General features: G+C 33.3%; 1 protein-coding gene across 3 annotated transcripts; it reads right to left on the bottom strand.

Annotated features, from left to right (window-relative positions):
- Positions 1-1,866: 1,866 nt before the first annotated feature.
- On the bottom strand, positions 1,867-14,854 carry LOC142622935 (zinc protease PQQL-like). 3 transcript variants are annotated; one of them, XM_075796503.1, is made up of 21 exons: positions 14,520-14,852; positions 12,216-12,462; positions 12,018-12,143; positions 11,597-11,734; positions 11,377-11,511; positions 10,988-11,245; positions 10,750-10,887; positions 10,591-10,660; positions 10,268-10,481; positions 9,898-10,003; positions 8,237-8,470; positions 7,900-8,064; positions 7,663-7,812; positions 7,487-7,578; positions 6,902-6,983; positions 6,659-6,742; positions 6,460-6,576; positions 6,260-6,370; positions 5,902-5,982; positions 2,845-3,039; positions 1,867-2,471 (listed from the first exon to the last, which is right to left on the bottom strand). In XM_075796503.1, the coding sequence occupies exons 1-21, from the start codon at positions 14,726-14,728 to the stop codon at positions 2,394-2,396; spliced, it is 3,030 nt and encodes a 1,009-aa protein (XP_075652618.1). In that variant the 5' UTR covers positions 14,729-14,852; the 3' UTR covers positions 1,867-2,393. The 3 variants fall into 3 exon arrangements, 2 of the variants coding, with proteins under 2 accessions (XP_075652618.1, XP_075652619.1); XM_075796504.1 differs by having other exon boundaries at positions 12,216-12,457; positions 14,520-14,826; XR_012841986.1 differs by lacking the exons at positions 1,867-2,471; positions 2,845-3,039; positions 5,902-5,982 and having other exon boundaries at positions 6,460-6,562; positions 14,520-14,854.
- Between the last annotated feature and the right edge of the window lie 3,173 nt (positions 14,855-18,027).

Below are 18,027 nucleotides of genomic sequence, written 5' to 3'. Positions count from 1 at the left end.
AACATTTCCCACAAACGGCGTCAACTGATGATGTTAGGAAAATCAGTAGGCTGGATGCTTTGGGCTTCAAAGGGCTAGTGACTGATTGGAAGGCTGAAGAAAAAGAACACACGATCAAAGGTGACCGGGGTGGACCGGCCAAGAACCCTCCGCTGCCAAAGTTAGTTTCTTTCTCAAATTCTATGGAATTCCAACTTCTCAGGAGTTATGTCTATAAAAAACTTACCTTCACTGGATGTGAATGAGTGTTTATATAGTGTGGTCTTATAATGGATACTTGTCTCATAACTTCCCCTACAAATGAGGAGGTTAGAGGGTTCAAGGTTAACTTTCATAACCGCTATAGGAGTTAGAATATTTTATCTCTTATAACTGTCATGGAAGTTAAGTACTGCGGAGGAAGTTATAACGATGAACCAGGACTTAACCCATGCCTCAGATTAGTGACACATGGTCCGATTTAGCTCTTGTACAGCAATTTATGGAATTATTCCCAAGTGTCAGAGGTCGTCCAAGGATTTTCCTTATGGACGACCCACATGCATATGGACGACCATCCTAACAGGGAGAGTCATTCTTGCCTTCTTGACCTGGACGACCCTATGGACGAGTCAAAGTCCATTTTACTTTTGGTTCACCGTCATAATTAATTCTTAAGCTACCATAATAAAGTAGCTTTAGCTTTATGGTAAAAGTGAATTCCATGTGATCTTTTCATTTTAAAAGGAAAGCTTACGTGCCACATAGTCAAGCTTATCCCATTAGATATATTAATAATATCAGTCCTGATAAGAGGAAAAAAAAAGAAGTCATAGTCAAACGTTTTTTTCCTCTAAACAAGTTGTTGTTTTTGTTTTATACAATATTGAAGTTCTAATTTAAATGTATAGGTATGTAAAGTTCTTTTTTGAAGATTTGAATCTTGATTTTTACTCTCTAACCCTACAAACACAACACTTATACTTGTGAAGTAATGATCATACTAAAGTGTGCGGTGATTTTAAACAAATTCAAGACCTAATAAATTTCATAATATTTTTAATAACAGTTAAGATAAGATATCATGTTGTGATCAATGTACAATAAAAATTATGTTAATAATAATTTCATCTCATATAAAAATGATATCATATTAATTACAATCTTCTACTTAAAATATTATGTAAAAAAATATTAAAATTTAGTGTATTTTATCTTTTTACTCATAATCGATAAATGAACTAATTGGTATTTCCTTTTTTTTTCCTTTAAAAAAGTAGTCCACTTGTTATATAACATCTCTCACACATTGTGTGAATTCCACATGTGAATTGGGTCCACACAATATGAGAGAAATGTTGTATATAACTTATACTTAAGATTTTTTTTTTCCACATATTGTCTTATACTAGCCACTAGGTATTTGGGTTAATTGCAACTTCTTTTTTCCTATAATTAGTAATTTTCCACGTAAACTTCAAAACTAAGCAATATGCAAGTGTGCACTCACAACTATTGGTAATAAGCCCTATTAAAAAATATTGGCAATAAGCATTTTACTCCCAATTATTAGGATTTTCTTTAAATTGAATTGATTAAAAAAATTTTCAAAACATATGATCAACAAAAGTTTAATTGGGATGGGACGATGTGCTAAATAACAATAGCGAAGAAAGGACATTAGTTGCAAAGTTTATGAGACATTGCCAGTAACAAATGCACCATAATAAATGGGAAAATAATATTTGCCCAACTTTTTACTTGCAAAGTTTATTTTGTTTTTTCATTTTTATGAGCTCGGTGTTGTATTTTGGACCTACCCAAGCGGACCAAGCCTCAATATTTTTGAATTATGTATTTTAATAATTTAGACATGACAATTTCTAATTAATAAAATCGTCAAATAAATGACTTGAATTGAAATCCCATCTATAACTAAAAGAAAACCAATTAAAAACCAATTATCATGAAACATACGTCATGAGTTTCAAATTCTATCATACACATGCGAACCTATTCGACACAAGGGGAAACCCCATTAGAGAAGCCAGGCCGTGCTAATCGAACAAATTATCAGCATTGTTTTGGAGTTTCCGACAAATTTCACAAGAACTATTTTGTTTCACAATGTAATCTGTTCAGAAATGAATACTACATTGCGTATCACCCCTAGAAAGTGGTGCATCCTAGCCTAGCTGACCAGATAAAAAATGGGTATACATATATGTTACAAGCCTTCATTGGGGCCATATATAAATTTGTAATGTAGTTCCTCTTACTGTTCAAATTTCCAGCTCTTGTGAAGGTAATATGCACCACCTCACATCCATCTACAGTGAAGAAATAATCCATCCTGACTTGTGTTGGAAACCTTCATACTTCTTAACTATATTTAACTTGGCTAAGTACATCTCCTAAGATTTCAGGGTACTCCTTGAATATCTCCACAAACTAAGACCTATGACTGCCATACCAGCAATGCCTGCTAAAATCTGCCACAACAAAATAGAATAACAAAATTTGAGATACAAATTTCCAAACAAAAAAAAAATTATACTAGAGCGCACCCTCTTCAAGAGATAACAGGGATGAAATGGATTAGCTTACATCTTACCCCCCCCCCCCCCCCCCCAACCCCTTCTCTCCCCTCCAAGAAACGAAGGGTAAAGCAATACACATCAGGGGCAGATATAGTCAAATTAGGAATTTTGCTGAAATTTGGAACGAATTAACAATATACACTTTGAGAATGTTGTAGAACTTCTAGAGAATATTTAGAATGTTCCAAAAACTCTTTAGAGAATAATGGCATGTGCACAGTGCACTAGATAGACAAGTGGTAAAACACACATAATCATGACTGACCTTTGCGTCTCTGTGATAACTGGTCTTAGTAGATCGAAAGAATGATTTCAGTATCTTAAAGCGAGATGTCTGGGGCATTAGAATCACTGCAGTGTACTGCTTTTTGCAAGGATAAGGTAGTATCCTCTGAAGTGCCAACTTTGCTGTTTCTGGCGTCAGAGATATTCTAACTTTGGACCGCCCATCATCTATAATCTGCATCAGAGAAATAATTACATATTTAAGTCTTCAAGATTTTTTAAAAAGTATAATACACGTTTCTACCCTACTGTTGTTACTAAAATGGCAGCATACAAATGGAGGCATGGAAGTGAAGATGAAGTGCTTGCTGAGCTGCCATTACATGCCCAAGCATTACATGTTCTTTCTTCAGGTAAAAGATGAATAGAAACATGAAGGCATGATGGATACTTAAAATCGTGACTATTCAGCTAGAATGTTACTATCATTGCCAATCCTCAGTAGCAACATTGTTTAGAGAAGTATCCAAACTATTAATTGCTTGGAACTACTTTTATGTTAACCAGGTCAACTGTATTTGAAATTTTTACAAGCAAAGAAAGATTTAGGCAAAAATACAATTTTGAGGTCACTATTAATTTGATCTCTAAATTTTGGTAGCTGTCAATTTGGTTTTTGCTATTTTCAACTTGTAGTCAATTTCCACTAGTGAGTTAACCATAGAGACCAAATTAACTACTACCAAAATGTATGAACCAAATGGACAGCGGACTAAAAATGTAAGTACCAAAGATTTTTTTTTTTTGCTCACTAAAGATCTAAGAACACAATATTAAACTTGAAATCCAGAGCTCTATGCATAAAATAATAAAGTAATGGTGCAATAAATACTAAGAATTCTTATTTGCTACACTTCAGAAGCCAAGAAGACAGTTAGCTGTATGCATCTCTCACCACATATTGTTATTCTGAATATTCGTGTACCTTAAGGGTCCATTTGGTTGGAGGGGTGTAAAAGTGGGAGGATAGAAAATGGTGGGAGGATGGAAAAGTGGGAGAATAGAAAAGATTTTAATTTCTCTCCTTTTTGTTTGGTTGGGAGTGTAAAAATTGAGGGATGAAAAAAGTGAGTTTGTATAAATTTACGCGTATACCCTTATTAAACAATGATGTCCAATTAAAACAAAAAAAGTGATAAACAACCAAAAAAAAAATCAATCACTTAAATTTATTAAAATATAAAAAACATGTCCATAAAAAAATCACATCTAAACAAAAAAAAAACACAAAAGAAAGCAAAAAAAAAAATACTGGACAAGCCTGCCCAGTAAATCAAAAGAAAAAAAAAAAAAAAAAAAAAAAAGAAGAAGAAGAAGAGGAGGCAGGCAACGCCTGCCCAGTAAATCAAAAGAAAAAAGAAAGAAAAGAAGAAGAGGCAAGCAACGTCCAGGAAAAAAAGGTGTGAAGAAAAGTAATGTGGATGAATTTATTGCACATGGTCATTTTCGTCCAAAAATGATGCACAATTTCTCTCTTTAGTTTTTTCTCCATTTCGGGGAGAAATGGAGAAAAAAATCAATCAAAAAGTGATAAACAATGATGTATACATTTACGCGTATACCCTTATTAAACAATGATGTCCAATTAAAACAAAAAAAGTGATAAACAACCAAAAAAAAAATCAATCACTTAAATTTATTAAAATATAAAAAACATGTCCATAAAAAAAATCACATCTAAACAAAAAAAAAACACAAAAGAAAGCAAAAAAAAAAATACTGGACAAGCCTGCCCAGTAAATCAAAAGAAAAAAAAAAAAGAAAGAAGAAGAAGAAGAGGAGGCAGGCAACGCCTGCCCAGTAAATCAAAAGAAAAAAGAAAGAAAAGAAGAAGAGGCAGGCAACGTCCAGGAAAAAAAGGTGTGAAGAAAAGTAATGTGGATGAATTTATTGCACATGGTCATTTTCGTCCAAAAATGATGCACAATTTCTCTCTTTAGTTTTTTCTCCATTTCGGGGAGAAGACTTTTTGGTGGGCCCAGGAAGAAAACACATAGGCCTACCATTTATTTTCCATCCTCCTCACCCAATCAAACACACTCAAAAAAATTTTCCCTCCTATTTTCTCTTCAAAGTTTTCTATCCACCCTATTTCACCTCCAAACAAACACACCCTTAGGAGTCTATTTGGTTAGGGAATGGAAAAGTAAGAGAATAGAAAATGGAGAGGAGATGAAAATGTGGGAGGATAGAAAACTTTTTTGTTTAGTTGAAAAGAAAAATAAGAGGATAGAAAATGTAAATTGTATAAATTTACTCCTATGCCCTTATTACATAATATATATTAAGTAATTTTTTTACTCACTAAATAAAAAGATATAATTTATTATTAATTAAAATTAATTTATAAAATTTAACATATTACACATCTTATATTAATTTTCTGTTATTATAATTTATATATATAACAATTATTTTTTTATTTTTTAATAGAAACACTATAACGGAAGTGTTTCCAACGTTAAGGGGAAAAAAACCAGGACAGAGACGTTGTAGTGGACAAAGAGCAGAAACATTGTGTTTGAAAGAGAAGAATAAGATAAGATTTATTTGAAACAAAAAAGAAGAAGATAAAGACGTGTGGTTGGTAGTTGTAGTTGACATTATACTGAGGGACAAAAATGTAATTGCAACAGGCTGAAGCAACAGCCAGTACAATCACCAGAGTTTTCTCTCCAAATTGAAGAGATTACATTTTAGTGGGCCTAGGGAGAAAATACTTGAGCCCCACCAAAATCTTTGCCCTTTAGCCAAACCAAACAACCCAAAACACTATTTTCTCTTCCCCATTTTCTATCCTCCCTGTTTTCCACCCAACCAAATGGACTCTAGGGCCAAATAGAAACATAACACATTGCCAATGAGTTTAAACTCAAATGCCACCTCCTCCCACATAAGAATGGGGTAAAGAGGGTAAGGTTGTGGGTTCAAAAACCATTGGGTACACTTGTAAGCTTATCAATGAAAAAAAAAAGTGTAACACTTGTATGCAAACAGCAACGTAGGCTGGTACACAAACACAGTTACAACCACCAACCTCAAAAGAAGTGCCAACATCACCAGAATAGATTCTTGACTGGTAGCTGCGTAAAATCCTGTCAAGCCAGAAGTAATTCTCCTGAAAAAGCATAAGTAAATCAGCATCAGGAAATGAATGGTAGTAAATTGCTCTCATTTCTCACACCCATGACCCTTAATGCTCTGGGTGATTGCCAAAAACAGATGAGAAGAAAGTCAAAAAGTTTTAATGCAAAGCAAGTTGAAATGGTGTGTCTAAGAATCATATAGCTTTTTCTCCATCTTTATGACAACCATATTTTTTTATAAATCATCTTTTTGACAACCATATGGACCACATTTTTATGAAACACACAGCTCTGTAAAGAAAATCTAACCTGAAGCCCATTTTCATGGGCTCTTTGCTCAATTTCAAGGATTGTTGAAACATCCTCATCTGTAGGTCCTTCCTCTTGAAGAAGTAATATCTCATCCAGAGCAAGATCAGCCTGTTAAGAAATATACCAAGAGCTAGAAAGTGAGCAGATAGGCCACTGAATTACTAGACCAAAAATAAAATACAACTATAACAACCTACCAGCTTTGTGGAAATTGCTGGATCACAAGAGAAATTTATGCTAATATCACCACGAACATTACCAGTTCGAGAAGGTTTATTACCGCCAAGAAACACTGAAACACTGGCAGAGTAGATCTGAATGCAGAGAGGCAATTAAATAAAAACAAGGCCAACAAATATTATGATCAAAAGAAAGATAGATGACATGCATGCAGACCTGCCCATGCTTGAAACGCAGAACTTGCATTAATTTTGTCTCAAGAAGTTTGCTCAGGAACCCAACAAAGTGAATCTCTTCTACCTGCCATTATTATTATTATTATTTTTTTTTTTTGGGTTTAATTTATTCTATTTCACAGATAACTCACTTTAAACCATCAGTAAAACGAAAGCCAAGAAAGGCCTGATGGCAATCCATTACAGAAGTATTTAATTGATAGATCTAAAATTAGACACATACCATGGTTCCATTTTTCAGCTCCACAGGAAAGCATAACAGAACTGAACATTGTGCTTCCACCATCGGGCTCCGGACCACTTCTCTACAAGCATATCCAATGGTTAAAAGGGATTTGAATTCTAAACAAAATAGAAATGGGCATCCACACTGGAAAATTCCAATGATGTTTCAAATGTCAACAGAAGTGTATGGAAGCAACAACATTCAAAGATAATAACAAAGAGGAGGAGGATTTAAGAACGGGTGTCTTGTCAGAGAAAAAAAAGTGGAATGAATAATTCCTCCAAAGAAAGAAGATGAGAAATCTTCACTGTAAAGTCAAGGATAATTCAGGATCATTAGCTGGTCCAACTGAATCCATAGATGACCCTACCCTTCCTATTACAGTCCAGAAATATGTTCTACTACCACCATAACTCAAAATTATATGGCTGTATACGAGCATGTGTGTGAGATTGCACACATTTGCTGATTACCTATACCCATCCTATTACATTCCAGAAATATATTCTACTAGTACCATAACTCAAAATTATATGGCTGTATACGAGCATGCTTGTGAGATTGCACACATTTGCTGATTACCTAATTATGGTTGATGGAAAAGTGAATGGTAAGCCTTTGAGGACGTCACGGTTAAAATGCATAATAGGTTCAGGAGGCCTTGGTATTCCACCCTGCATGCAGAATCACAAACCCAGTTAACATGGAATATTTACCATTCCATGACTAACTAGAAACAAAAAGAATCTATTACTTACCAAATACTGCATTACTAAGGGAAGTGCAATCGTCGGAACAATATTCCCTACAATCACAACAGTAAAAGTTGATGGATCTTTGAAACACTTGTTGAAATATTCACAAGCTCTTAATGGATCAACTTTTCGAAGGTCACTTATTTTAATGGGCTACACAAAGAAGAAATTGACAGCAAGTTAGAAGGAGGGCGCACCCATCTTGAATCAGTAATTTTTAAAACAGGATATCGGGCACACCTTAAAGAAATAGGAGTTTCCATAGTTGAGCTCCTTCACACGGTTTGCAAAAGCAGTGTAAGGATCCCTCTCTTGAGCACGAACTGCTTCTTCGGCCATTTGCATCACTATTTTGACATCTTCTTCTCCTGGTGTTACATTTGTTGTAAATAGTTGATAGACAAGCTGCCAGAGCCAGAACAGCATAATTAGAACTGAAAAAGCCATGAACCCAAATAAAATCCAGATCTGGTAGGAAGGAGTGACAGGCACAATAGGAAGCAACAACTTTGTGTACACTCCCCAATATGCAAGCTTAAAAAGTTCTAACAAATGAGACTTTGGACATGAAACAAACCTGCAAGGCAGTTTCCAGGTCTGATGGTGAACAATCACCATAGAAACTTCTCATGTATGCTCCAAGATTCATACCGACTTCAGCTCTCTTGCCAGCAAGCATGTCCATTAATACTGATGGTCTATAGCCAAATACACCAATTTCTCCAGCAATGGTTGGTCCCATTGAACAAGAGAAATATTCACTCTCTGGGAGTTCTGATAAACCCCCATATGAGAAGCCTGTAAAGATAACCTGTTGGAACAAAGAGCCAAAAGAATTATATATAGCACCTGAAGTCATGCTCAGGTTTAGATCATGTATTCACTTTTTTTTGTTTATAAGTAAGTGAATCTTTATTAAAAAGAAGCTGCGAAAGTAGCCACAACAGCCAAAGACTACAAATCAGCTGAACAGCACCCAACCACAACAAGACAATCAGCTGTAACAAGATCAGGGTACAAAGACCCAACCTAATATACCAAGTGCAGAACAAACCAAACACCCAGCTCAAAACCACAGCCAGGATACAGAGGCAAAACCATACATAATAATCACTTCTGTAGGCCAAAGAATAATTTGCAGCCAAAAAGTATAGAACAAGAGCCCCTGTATATTTGAGGTAACGTCAACAAGAAACAAGTTCTACTCTCAATGAGAACAGGAAACAAAAAGGAGAATTGATAAATGCCCCTTCACAAGAGCCTTCAAGTAATCAAGTTCTCTCGATAATGATTAGTCCCCTTTAAGATGCACCAGGGAATATAATAATAATAAATAAATAAATAAAAAAGAGAGCATAAAAAGAGGAGAAAAATAAAAGGAAGTTCCTCTAGGTTTCAAACTTGACCTTCAGTCTTGCAATTACACACTATAATAACTCCTGCAAAGATTGAACCTAATTTGGATTCAAGTTCATATCCCTCTGCAACCAACACTTAAGCATGTAATCCTAATCCCCAAAGTCCACATATAAGGCAATCTATGCCCTCCAGATATGATAGACCAATTTCCAGATTTTTCGTGCTTCTGCTTACAATATTGAAAGTTAAAACATAAAAATGCAGACTTACTCCCCAAATGACTGGAAAGGAACCTAGCAGAACCTTGATCATATCACATATAGGAGTATTTCAAATCCATTTCTTTCTAAGATCTAAGTGCGAATTTTATAGCCATATAATTAGTCTTAAAATGAAATTATATGATATGAAAGACTGAAATTTACAATAAAACTAACCTTTGTTAGTTGAGTTTTAGTTCTCTTACTAGTAAGCACTCATTCTTCCAATGATCTGTATCATTTCATAGTTGAGCAGGCCAATCCACTAATTGTTTTCCATTGGAAATCACAATACCTTTGTTTATATTCCTACAGTTTTCATGGTTGTTTCATCTCACACCCAACTTAAGAATACTCATCCATTAATTCCTACCATAAAAACTGTTAATCTTATGCACAGGACTTCAAAATGCAAGATTTACTTCTATGTTTCTCCCAACTCTATCCAATATTTGTTTCTATGTAAGTTCAAAACTTTAAGAATAAACAAATACATCAGACCAACAAAAACTCAAAAATATAGCAAATTGAGGAGGTAATGTAATGAGATTTTACATATAATTCCATTAGATAGTTCTTTTCACTACAGATATTCCAATACCTATAAGGTTTTATATACCTGGTCATCAAGAAAGTCAGTACACTTATAGCAAACTCGCATGCCATTTGATAGAATTAATTCAGTAGCTCCAACAATTGGATATTCAAACTGCTGCACAATATTCCTGAGACAAATTATTTGCAACAAAAAAATTACATTCATATAATCAAATTGCAAATGTGATCTGTTTTGTAGATTCAGATCCTCCTAATTAGCACAAATGAGCTGTCTCATTGAGCTGGTAAGGAATATAGAAGAAAAAAATGAATGCATCATGTATCAAACTACATCCAAAGACAAATAAAAGCTAGTCAATGCAGATAGGGAGAGTAGTATACAAAAAATAAATATCTACAAAATACTAATCTGCAAAGTGGTCCAACTTTACCCCGAATTCGGCTTTGAACTGACAATTTCTTCTGGAATTTGTTCATCATCCCAACGAGAAATGTTTCTCTCTTCCTCAAGAATACTGATCCTCAACACTACATTCTTCAGATCATCTACTGTTGCAGAAGCTCGAGGCTCAATTGTCTTTATGACACAGCTGCATGATGTTCTTAACTTTTCTGAATACTTGGATACCTCTGATGCCGTTATATCTATGCATATAAGAGAGCACGGTGAGAACAACCATGTATATTTCCATACTTAGTCTTTTTCAGAAATCTTAGAACCAGTGCATTTATAGATACAACAATATTTACTTACAAGGTAGAAGAGTTTTCTGGAGTTGAGCCTCATATTCAATCCCAACAACAGGTTCATTGCGCAGAAAATGCTGCAAAAAAAAAAAAGGACAAATTTTTATAATGACTAAAAATTCGAATTAACAATAAGATGTCCCAAGAAACTACAATTGGGATATACTTGTAAATATTCATCCCGCAAGCTTGTTGATTGCATTTGATCACGCTCCAAATAGGCAGATTCAATCTCTGACATCAGTAAGGCTCGAACAATTAATATTTCACGTTCTGAAAAACCATGTTGTCGTACCCTTGCAACCTGAAGCATAAGAGCTGTTATTAAAAACGTAAACATTTTGAGAGAGAGAGAGAGAGGGAGGGAAGATAGAGGAAGTTCTATAAACAGATAAAAAGCAGACCTCAATCAGCATTGACTCTAGGGCCTCAACAGTCCCTTTTTCTTTACAAGATGAAGTCATTATATAGGCCTTTAACGGACGCACTAGAACATCTGCAGCAGCTGAGCATGAGAAATAGGGTGGATCCCTTCTACGAGAGATCTTAAAGAACCTTTGGTTTAGAGCATAAAGAAACATGGATTCTGCAAGTAAATCCCTATAGTCCTTCACTGTTTTCAGCTGATCCGCTTGCATCTTATAGCTGATCATAACTGCAGACTGTTTTTGAAGAAAGTCAAGATATTGCTATTAAAATTACAATTTCCATGTGAAAGCCTACTACTCACATGCTCTCAAAAATGTGCAGAAATATTTGTATGAACCAAGACTAAAATTTATTCTGTACTAACCCCAGCAGCTTCAGATTCAACAAAACATGAAAAACGTGGTTCCTCATGAGATGGAACTGTAAATGTTGGTATAAGAGGAGGCTCGGGTGCTGAACTCTTTTGTCCAAAATGAGTCTTTATCAACTCAACTACACTCTGTGAGAGAGAGAGAGATTGTCAATAAATCTTAACCAGAAAACCTAGGGTCCAGTGTGAAAATTTATACATAAACAATACAAACCTGCGTATTAGAGAAATCTCCAACAGCTATCACTGCCATATTAGATAAATGGTACCACTTCCTATAGAACTGCTTCACAGTCTCATGAGACACCGTCCGAATTACCTTCTCTAATCCAATCGGTAAGCGCTCAGCATACTGCAATCAATCAGAGGATTTAAGAAGCAACATGAAATGATAAAACAAGGAAATTGAAAGGCCAAAAGCAGTTTGTGTATTATGGTGCTGCTATATAGAAGCATTATGAGAGAAGGCTAGTAAAAGTAAAACATAAGTGCATGTACTCATCAGGATAGCTAGGAAAGAGAAATGTTTTAGCTTTTAATGTAATAAATGTGCAATTCTATCAGCAAGAGAGCCTCAGCAATGAATTGATACAATAATTAATCATTAACAAATTTATTGTATTTAATATCAGTACCCGGGAACCTTCCATCATCAGAACCCAATGTGCATCCTGCATTCTTCCAGCAGCATTCCGATTCCCTCTGTACTCTTCCATTACAGCTCCTCTTTCCTTTTCCAAATCATCTTTTGAGACTCGAACCTGCATGGAACAAGTAAATACACGAAACAAAGTAAAAATTTCAAAAGTACCAAACATGTTGGATATTAATACCTCCGAACTAAATTCTGCCAAGACTGACATGGCTTGAGATAACAGTTCAGGCTTGTCAACGGGAACAAACAACTCATATACAATGTCATCAGCAGAAGTTACTGCATTTTGACAAGCACCAAATTCTGCCCCAATACTTTCAAGGAATTTGATAATATCATGGTTTGAGTATTTCGTAGTGGCACTGAAGGCAAGATGCTCAACTATGTGAGCAACTCCACGTTCATCCTCCTCTTCCAAAACTGATCTGCCATGAAACCAATAAATTAGCTTGTTTGACATTCTTTATATAAATAGTGAAATTCAAATTACACCTAGTTTAGTTCTTCTTCTTCTTTTTTTCTTTTTTTTTTTATAAGACACCTAGTTTAGTTCTTTATTAATACTACACCACTTAATAATTTTTTTTTATTGGACAAATATTTAGAAAATCAACTACTACACATTCTCTTTATTCTTGAGACACATGCCAAATTTCCTGTTAATTGGATGTTATTTACCATCTAAATAAAAAAACTCATGTTTTATATATATTTTTAAAATACAAAAAACTTGAAATGTAAACATTCTATAGATTGTTTAGTTATTGATCTCTAATTATCTTGATATATTGCAGGCATGGAAGATATAAGGAGACAATCTAATCCAACGAAAGATTTGTCAAAAAATATATCCAAAGAAAGTTATTAAGTGGTATAGCATTGACAAACTAACACCGGGTATAACTTGAACCTAATATATATTTATATATATAGCCTTCAACTTAGATATGAAACCTATCTATTACAGTGAGCTAGCTTAAACCAAACACTCTATATACCAGGTAACACTTCTTCCAAAAAGGAAAATTTATTAAAGAAAGGAAAACTCAAATAATAAAGCCTCCTAAAGAATTACAGTTGTGGTTTAAGAGATCCATGACATCAACTAAAGAGTTACAAGATACCCCAAACATAGTACAACATTTAAAGAAAAAATGTAAGAAAATATGTATGATCCCAATTACAGATATTTCAATCCTTTGAAAGCTCAATTATTCTGCTCTCTCCACAAATTTTCCACATAATACAATGAGGAGTCACATTATATTTTAATACACAAGAGATTACCAGTACAGCAGGTGGATGAGTGACAAATGTCCTTGTTCTCCTTGCTCAATGCCTAGGGTTTGAATCCCACTATGACCAATGAGCTATAGCTCAACTGATAATTCCTCCTCCCATAATAATGGGATGGAGGGTGAGGTCATAGCCCATTGGATGCATGTGTAACTTACCAATAAATAAATAAAACAGTACGAATCCCACTGTGCTTATTTTGCAGTGGATGATACCTACACTTATGGCTCAGTTGAGTATAACTTTCTAGTCAGTCCCCGCCACGCCATCCTACCCCTTTTTCCTAAGTGGGAGAAAAAACCCTCAAGAGATTGTGATTAGTGACTTTTTATGAGAAATCTAAATAAAATTTTACATTGGGTGTTTTTCATTTTCAGAAGGAATATATCATAAACCAAATTTGAATTGCATTTGGGTAACATACATATTCTATAATCTCATGGTAAAAGTAACTTTCTCTACCGTTCTCTTAGCTCTTATAGAGGATGCTAACATGCCATTTAGTGTGCGTTTGGGAATTGATGAAACAAGTTTTGCTTTTTGCTTTTCGTCTCAGCGTTTTTGCAAATAATCTAGCTTTTAGCTTTTTGTAACACAATTAACATAAAAGTTACCAAAAAGGCAAAAACTATATCTTTTGATGAACAATATGCAAATAAGCTATTCGAAATAAGCAATTCTCAAACAGACACTAATTAATTGTTCACAACCCAAAGCATAATTCACACTGCTCCACACATTAAATTGCTCATCAAGTCGAAATTTTGCCAGGTGGGTCAAACCCCATACCCCATATTCTTGCAGTACACAACAGATTCAAACAATTCCCCATTTGAAATAGCATACTAAACTACTATCAAACTCACCAAAACTCAAAACACAGCCGCATATAATCAAAATCAAACCAACCCAACATACAAAAACAACTGTTGGGCACATGCATATATAAACAAAGTACAGCACCCAAAATTTTGGGGTACACTATGGACCCTCAATAGCTTAATCAATGTCTCCACCATTCTATCATATATATATATATATATATATATAACATCATAATCAATCTGCATGTGATCTTTTACTGATTCTGCCAATATTATTCTACATATAAAGCCAATATATGTAAAGCACTTTAAAAAAGAAAAAAGAAAAAAGTAAGAGATAAAAAAGGGAAAAATAAAATTACCCAGCTTTGACAGCAAGAGCAAGAGCAGCTCTCATTCTGGGTTTAGAATTGGAACGGACATAGTAAAAGAGACCATTGTCAAGCCTGCCATAGTGAACACCAACAGGTTCTTGAGCAAGGACTTGGTCCATGTCCACGTTCACTAGCTTCAGGGACCTGAACCCATGTTTCTTTGGGATCTGTGAGTTCTCTGCCGGAAGTAAATCCATCCCAGATAGACAGACAGATGGTATAAACCCAAAGAAAGAATCAACTGTTGGAAAATTCTGTGTGTTTGTGTGTTCGTACGTACCCAGTAGGCTCTTCTAGTCTTCTTTATAGGCAAACAAAAATAAATAAATAAAAATTTGGTTTTAGCAGCAGCCAAAAAGCTTCTTTTATATTTAGTCTACTCCACCGGCTAAAAAACCAAATAAGATTAATTTTGGCAATGTCCTGGTGGTGCTTTGGTACTTTACTCAACTGGGTTTTGATCTTTGAGCATCATTGTGTTTTTTTTGGGTCCACTCTATCACTTTGACACGCTAAGGGGTCATGTATATGATTGTGAGTTTGCAAAGAAAGAAAGACTATCAATGGACCTCACTTAACAATTATATTATTAGGTCAGGTTAGGGATAGCCGGAGGATAGGTCTTAGTCTTTTCAAACTATAATGAATTCCTCACATCCAAAAAAATATTATTTTTTTATATGAGAAAATTACAAATTTCCCCCTTCTTAATCATAGCATCACAATTTTTATTTTTGGAATTTTTAATGGCAATGTTTGATTAGGAGTGTTCATCAAACCCATTAGCTCAACAAAACCTACCAATCTAACCCAACTTGATGCCTCTGGTTGGTTTTATTGAGTGGTTGAGTTGGGTTGAGTTGAAATTTTATTTTTAATCTTAGGTAAGGTCGAGTTCAGGTAAATGGTTTTTTCAACTTATCTGACTCATCATAACTCGTCATGTATGTAAGTTCATTTCATTACCATTATTTTAATTTTTTTAGTTTGATTTATTTTGGTATTTTGAGAATTAGTTTTAATAAGTTTGAAGGTATATAATTCAAGTATATTATATGAATGATAATAATTTATATAAAACAATATTTAAATAATTGATGAGAGCTTAATCTCTCTCTCTCTCTATATATATATATATATAATAGATGAACTGAGAGAAACTCAAATTCGAATTCCAATAGAGTTTCAATTTTATACCATGTGTCCTAAATTATTTATTATTAAAGAGTTTTATTTATTAATTTTAGAACAAAATATAGAATCACATCATAAATATTCATGCAAGTGAGTTATTAAGTACAAAAACCAAAGAGTCTAAAATAAATGAACCCTAAAAAAAAAGTGTTTCACAATAATTTAAAAAAAAATGGAGAAGTACCACCGCACACCCTTGGTGCGATGGTCACTCCACAAGTATAAGTGCTTGTGGAGTATGGGGAGTAAGGGTCGGGGTTCAAGTCTCCAGGAGGGAGCTTCACACACACATTTACACTTAGATTAGGCTAGAGTAGAATTCTATCTTGTATCAAAAAAAAAATGGACAAGTTACATTTTATACCTAATAATATCCGCACAAAATTTTTCAAAGAGTTAAATGACTATCAATAGTATTTAAATTATATATATATATGAATTATATTATGCATCTTATTGTATATTTTTAAGTGTATCTATATATATGCATGGGGTTACAAATTAGTTTTTAGTAAAGCATAAAGCATGTATGCACAATCCATCAATCCAACACAACCCAACTTGATCCACGTGAATTGAATTGGGTTTAAAAAAAAAAAAAACCTTCCAACCTGACCCATGGACATCCCCAAATTGATCTCTTAAAATTTGGATTAAAATTAAGTAATCAAGAGTTTATCCAAATTAATATATTTCACATTTTGAATACATATTTTCAATTAAATTTTAATTCTTCTAGTTTTTTTATATTACATTTTAGTAATTTCTTGTAGTTTTGTTCTATTATAACTTAATATCATAATGATTCTTTTTCTTTTTCTTTTTTTTGAGATAGAATATCATAATGATTCAATTGTTACGTTTTAACCATCTAAAGTTCGGGTAAAAATGAATTTGTTAAGAGGTCTTTGGATAAAATCCTAATGATTTTATTTTGGTCCAAACTTTGACATAGTCAAAGGTAACAAATGAAAATTTATGAATTAATTGAGATAAGGTCAAGCCACAAGTGGAAAAATTGTAGTTTCTAACTAAAATATATTGTATACAAATCGTGTGAAGTTTATAAACTTTATTTTATATTTAAGAAATGACCGCCCTTATACTACAACTCTACAATAAATTATTTTTCTATCATATTTTTTCTTACAACAAATGGAGAGAGAGAGGGGGATTTGAACACGTGTTCTTCTTATAATTGGGGGAATCGGATAATCTATATATATAACCAAAGCTTTTAAAACTCCCACAATTTTTCACATTAGCACAATATTTAAATAAAATTGTCATTTTATTTAAATAAAATTATTTTTATTTAATGAACTTAACAAGGAATGAAACTCTATCTCTATAACAAGTCCAACTTAAACTCAAACTCTTCATTATTATTTTATTTAAATAAAATTATTTTTTTCCCTAGAACTCTTCCCTATGCAAGTCATCTTTGTTTTCCCATTCACAATACGTAGGCTAACCTACACAAGCCATCTTTGTTTTCCTATTGGACTTTGAAGACCTTTGCTTTATTCCTCTGATCTTTGTTTTCCTATTTGACTTTGTAAATCATCGCTTTATTCCTCAGAGCTAAGGATGAGGAGCAAAAGAAGAAGATCAATGCTGAAGCATAACACCCAAATATATATATTTTTTGCTTTAGTCATATATATATTTCTCTTTTGAATAGTCATATATATATATATATATATATATATATATATATATATATGACTACATAATAGAGAAATATAAGAGAAAATTTGATTGTCAAAATCTACCAATCATGTTCAAATATTGCAAAAACTAAAGCAAAATTCAGATGCTACAATTTCTAAAATGCCACACACACACAATTAAAGAATTAGAAGATTTAAGAATTAGAAGATTTAGAGCCTAGAAGTTATTGAAAAAATTGTAGCATCTGAATTTTGCTTTAGTTTTTGCAATATTTGAACATGATTGGTAGATTTTGACAATCAAATTTTCTCTTATATTTCTCTATTATGTAGTCATATATATATATATATATATATATATATATATATATATATATATATATTTATTTATTTATTTATTTCAATAATCTATAGGAAGTGAATCTTATGATTCTTTGGCCTTTCAAAAGTTTTAATATCTGGATTTTTTTAGTTATATTTTGCAATATTTAAAATTAGTTGACAAATTTCAATAACTATATCCATGAATTATTCTTTTGAGGATAACACATCTTTTTCTTATATTTTCCTATTGTGTAGTCACATAATACTTTTTTTTTTGGTCTAGAATTTGTAAGCTCTAATTTTTT

Source organism: Castanea sativa, chromosome 1, assembly GCF_040712315.1.
Source record: "Castanea sativa cultivar Marrone di Chiusa Pesio chromosome 1, ASM4071231v1".
In the NCBI taxonomy this organism is placed as follows: Eukaryota; Viridiplantae; Streptophyta; class Magnoliopsida; order Fagales; family Fagaceae; genus Castanea; species Castanea sativa.
Note: the sequence above shows the minus strand (reverse complement) of the source record. Positions and strands in the feature narration are given on the sequence as shown.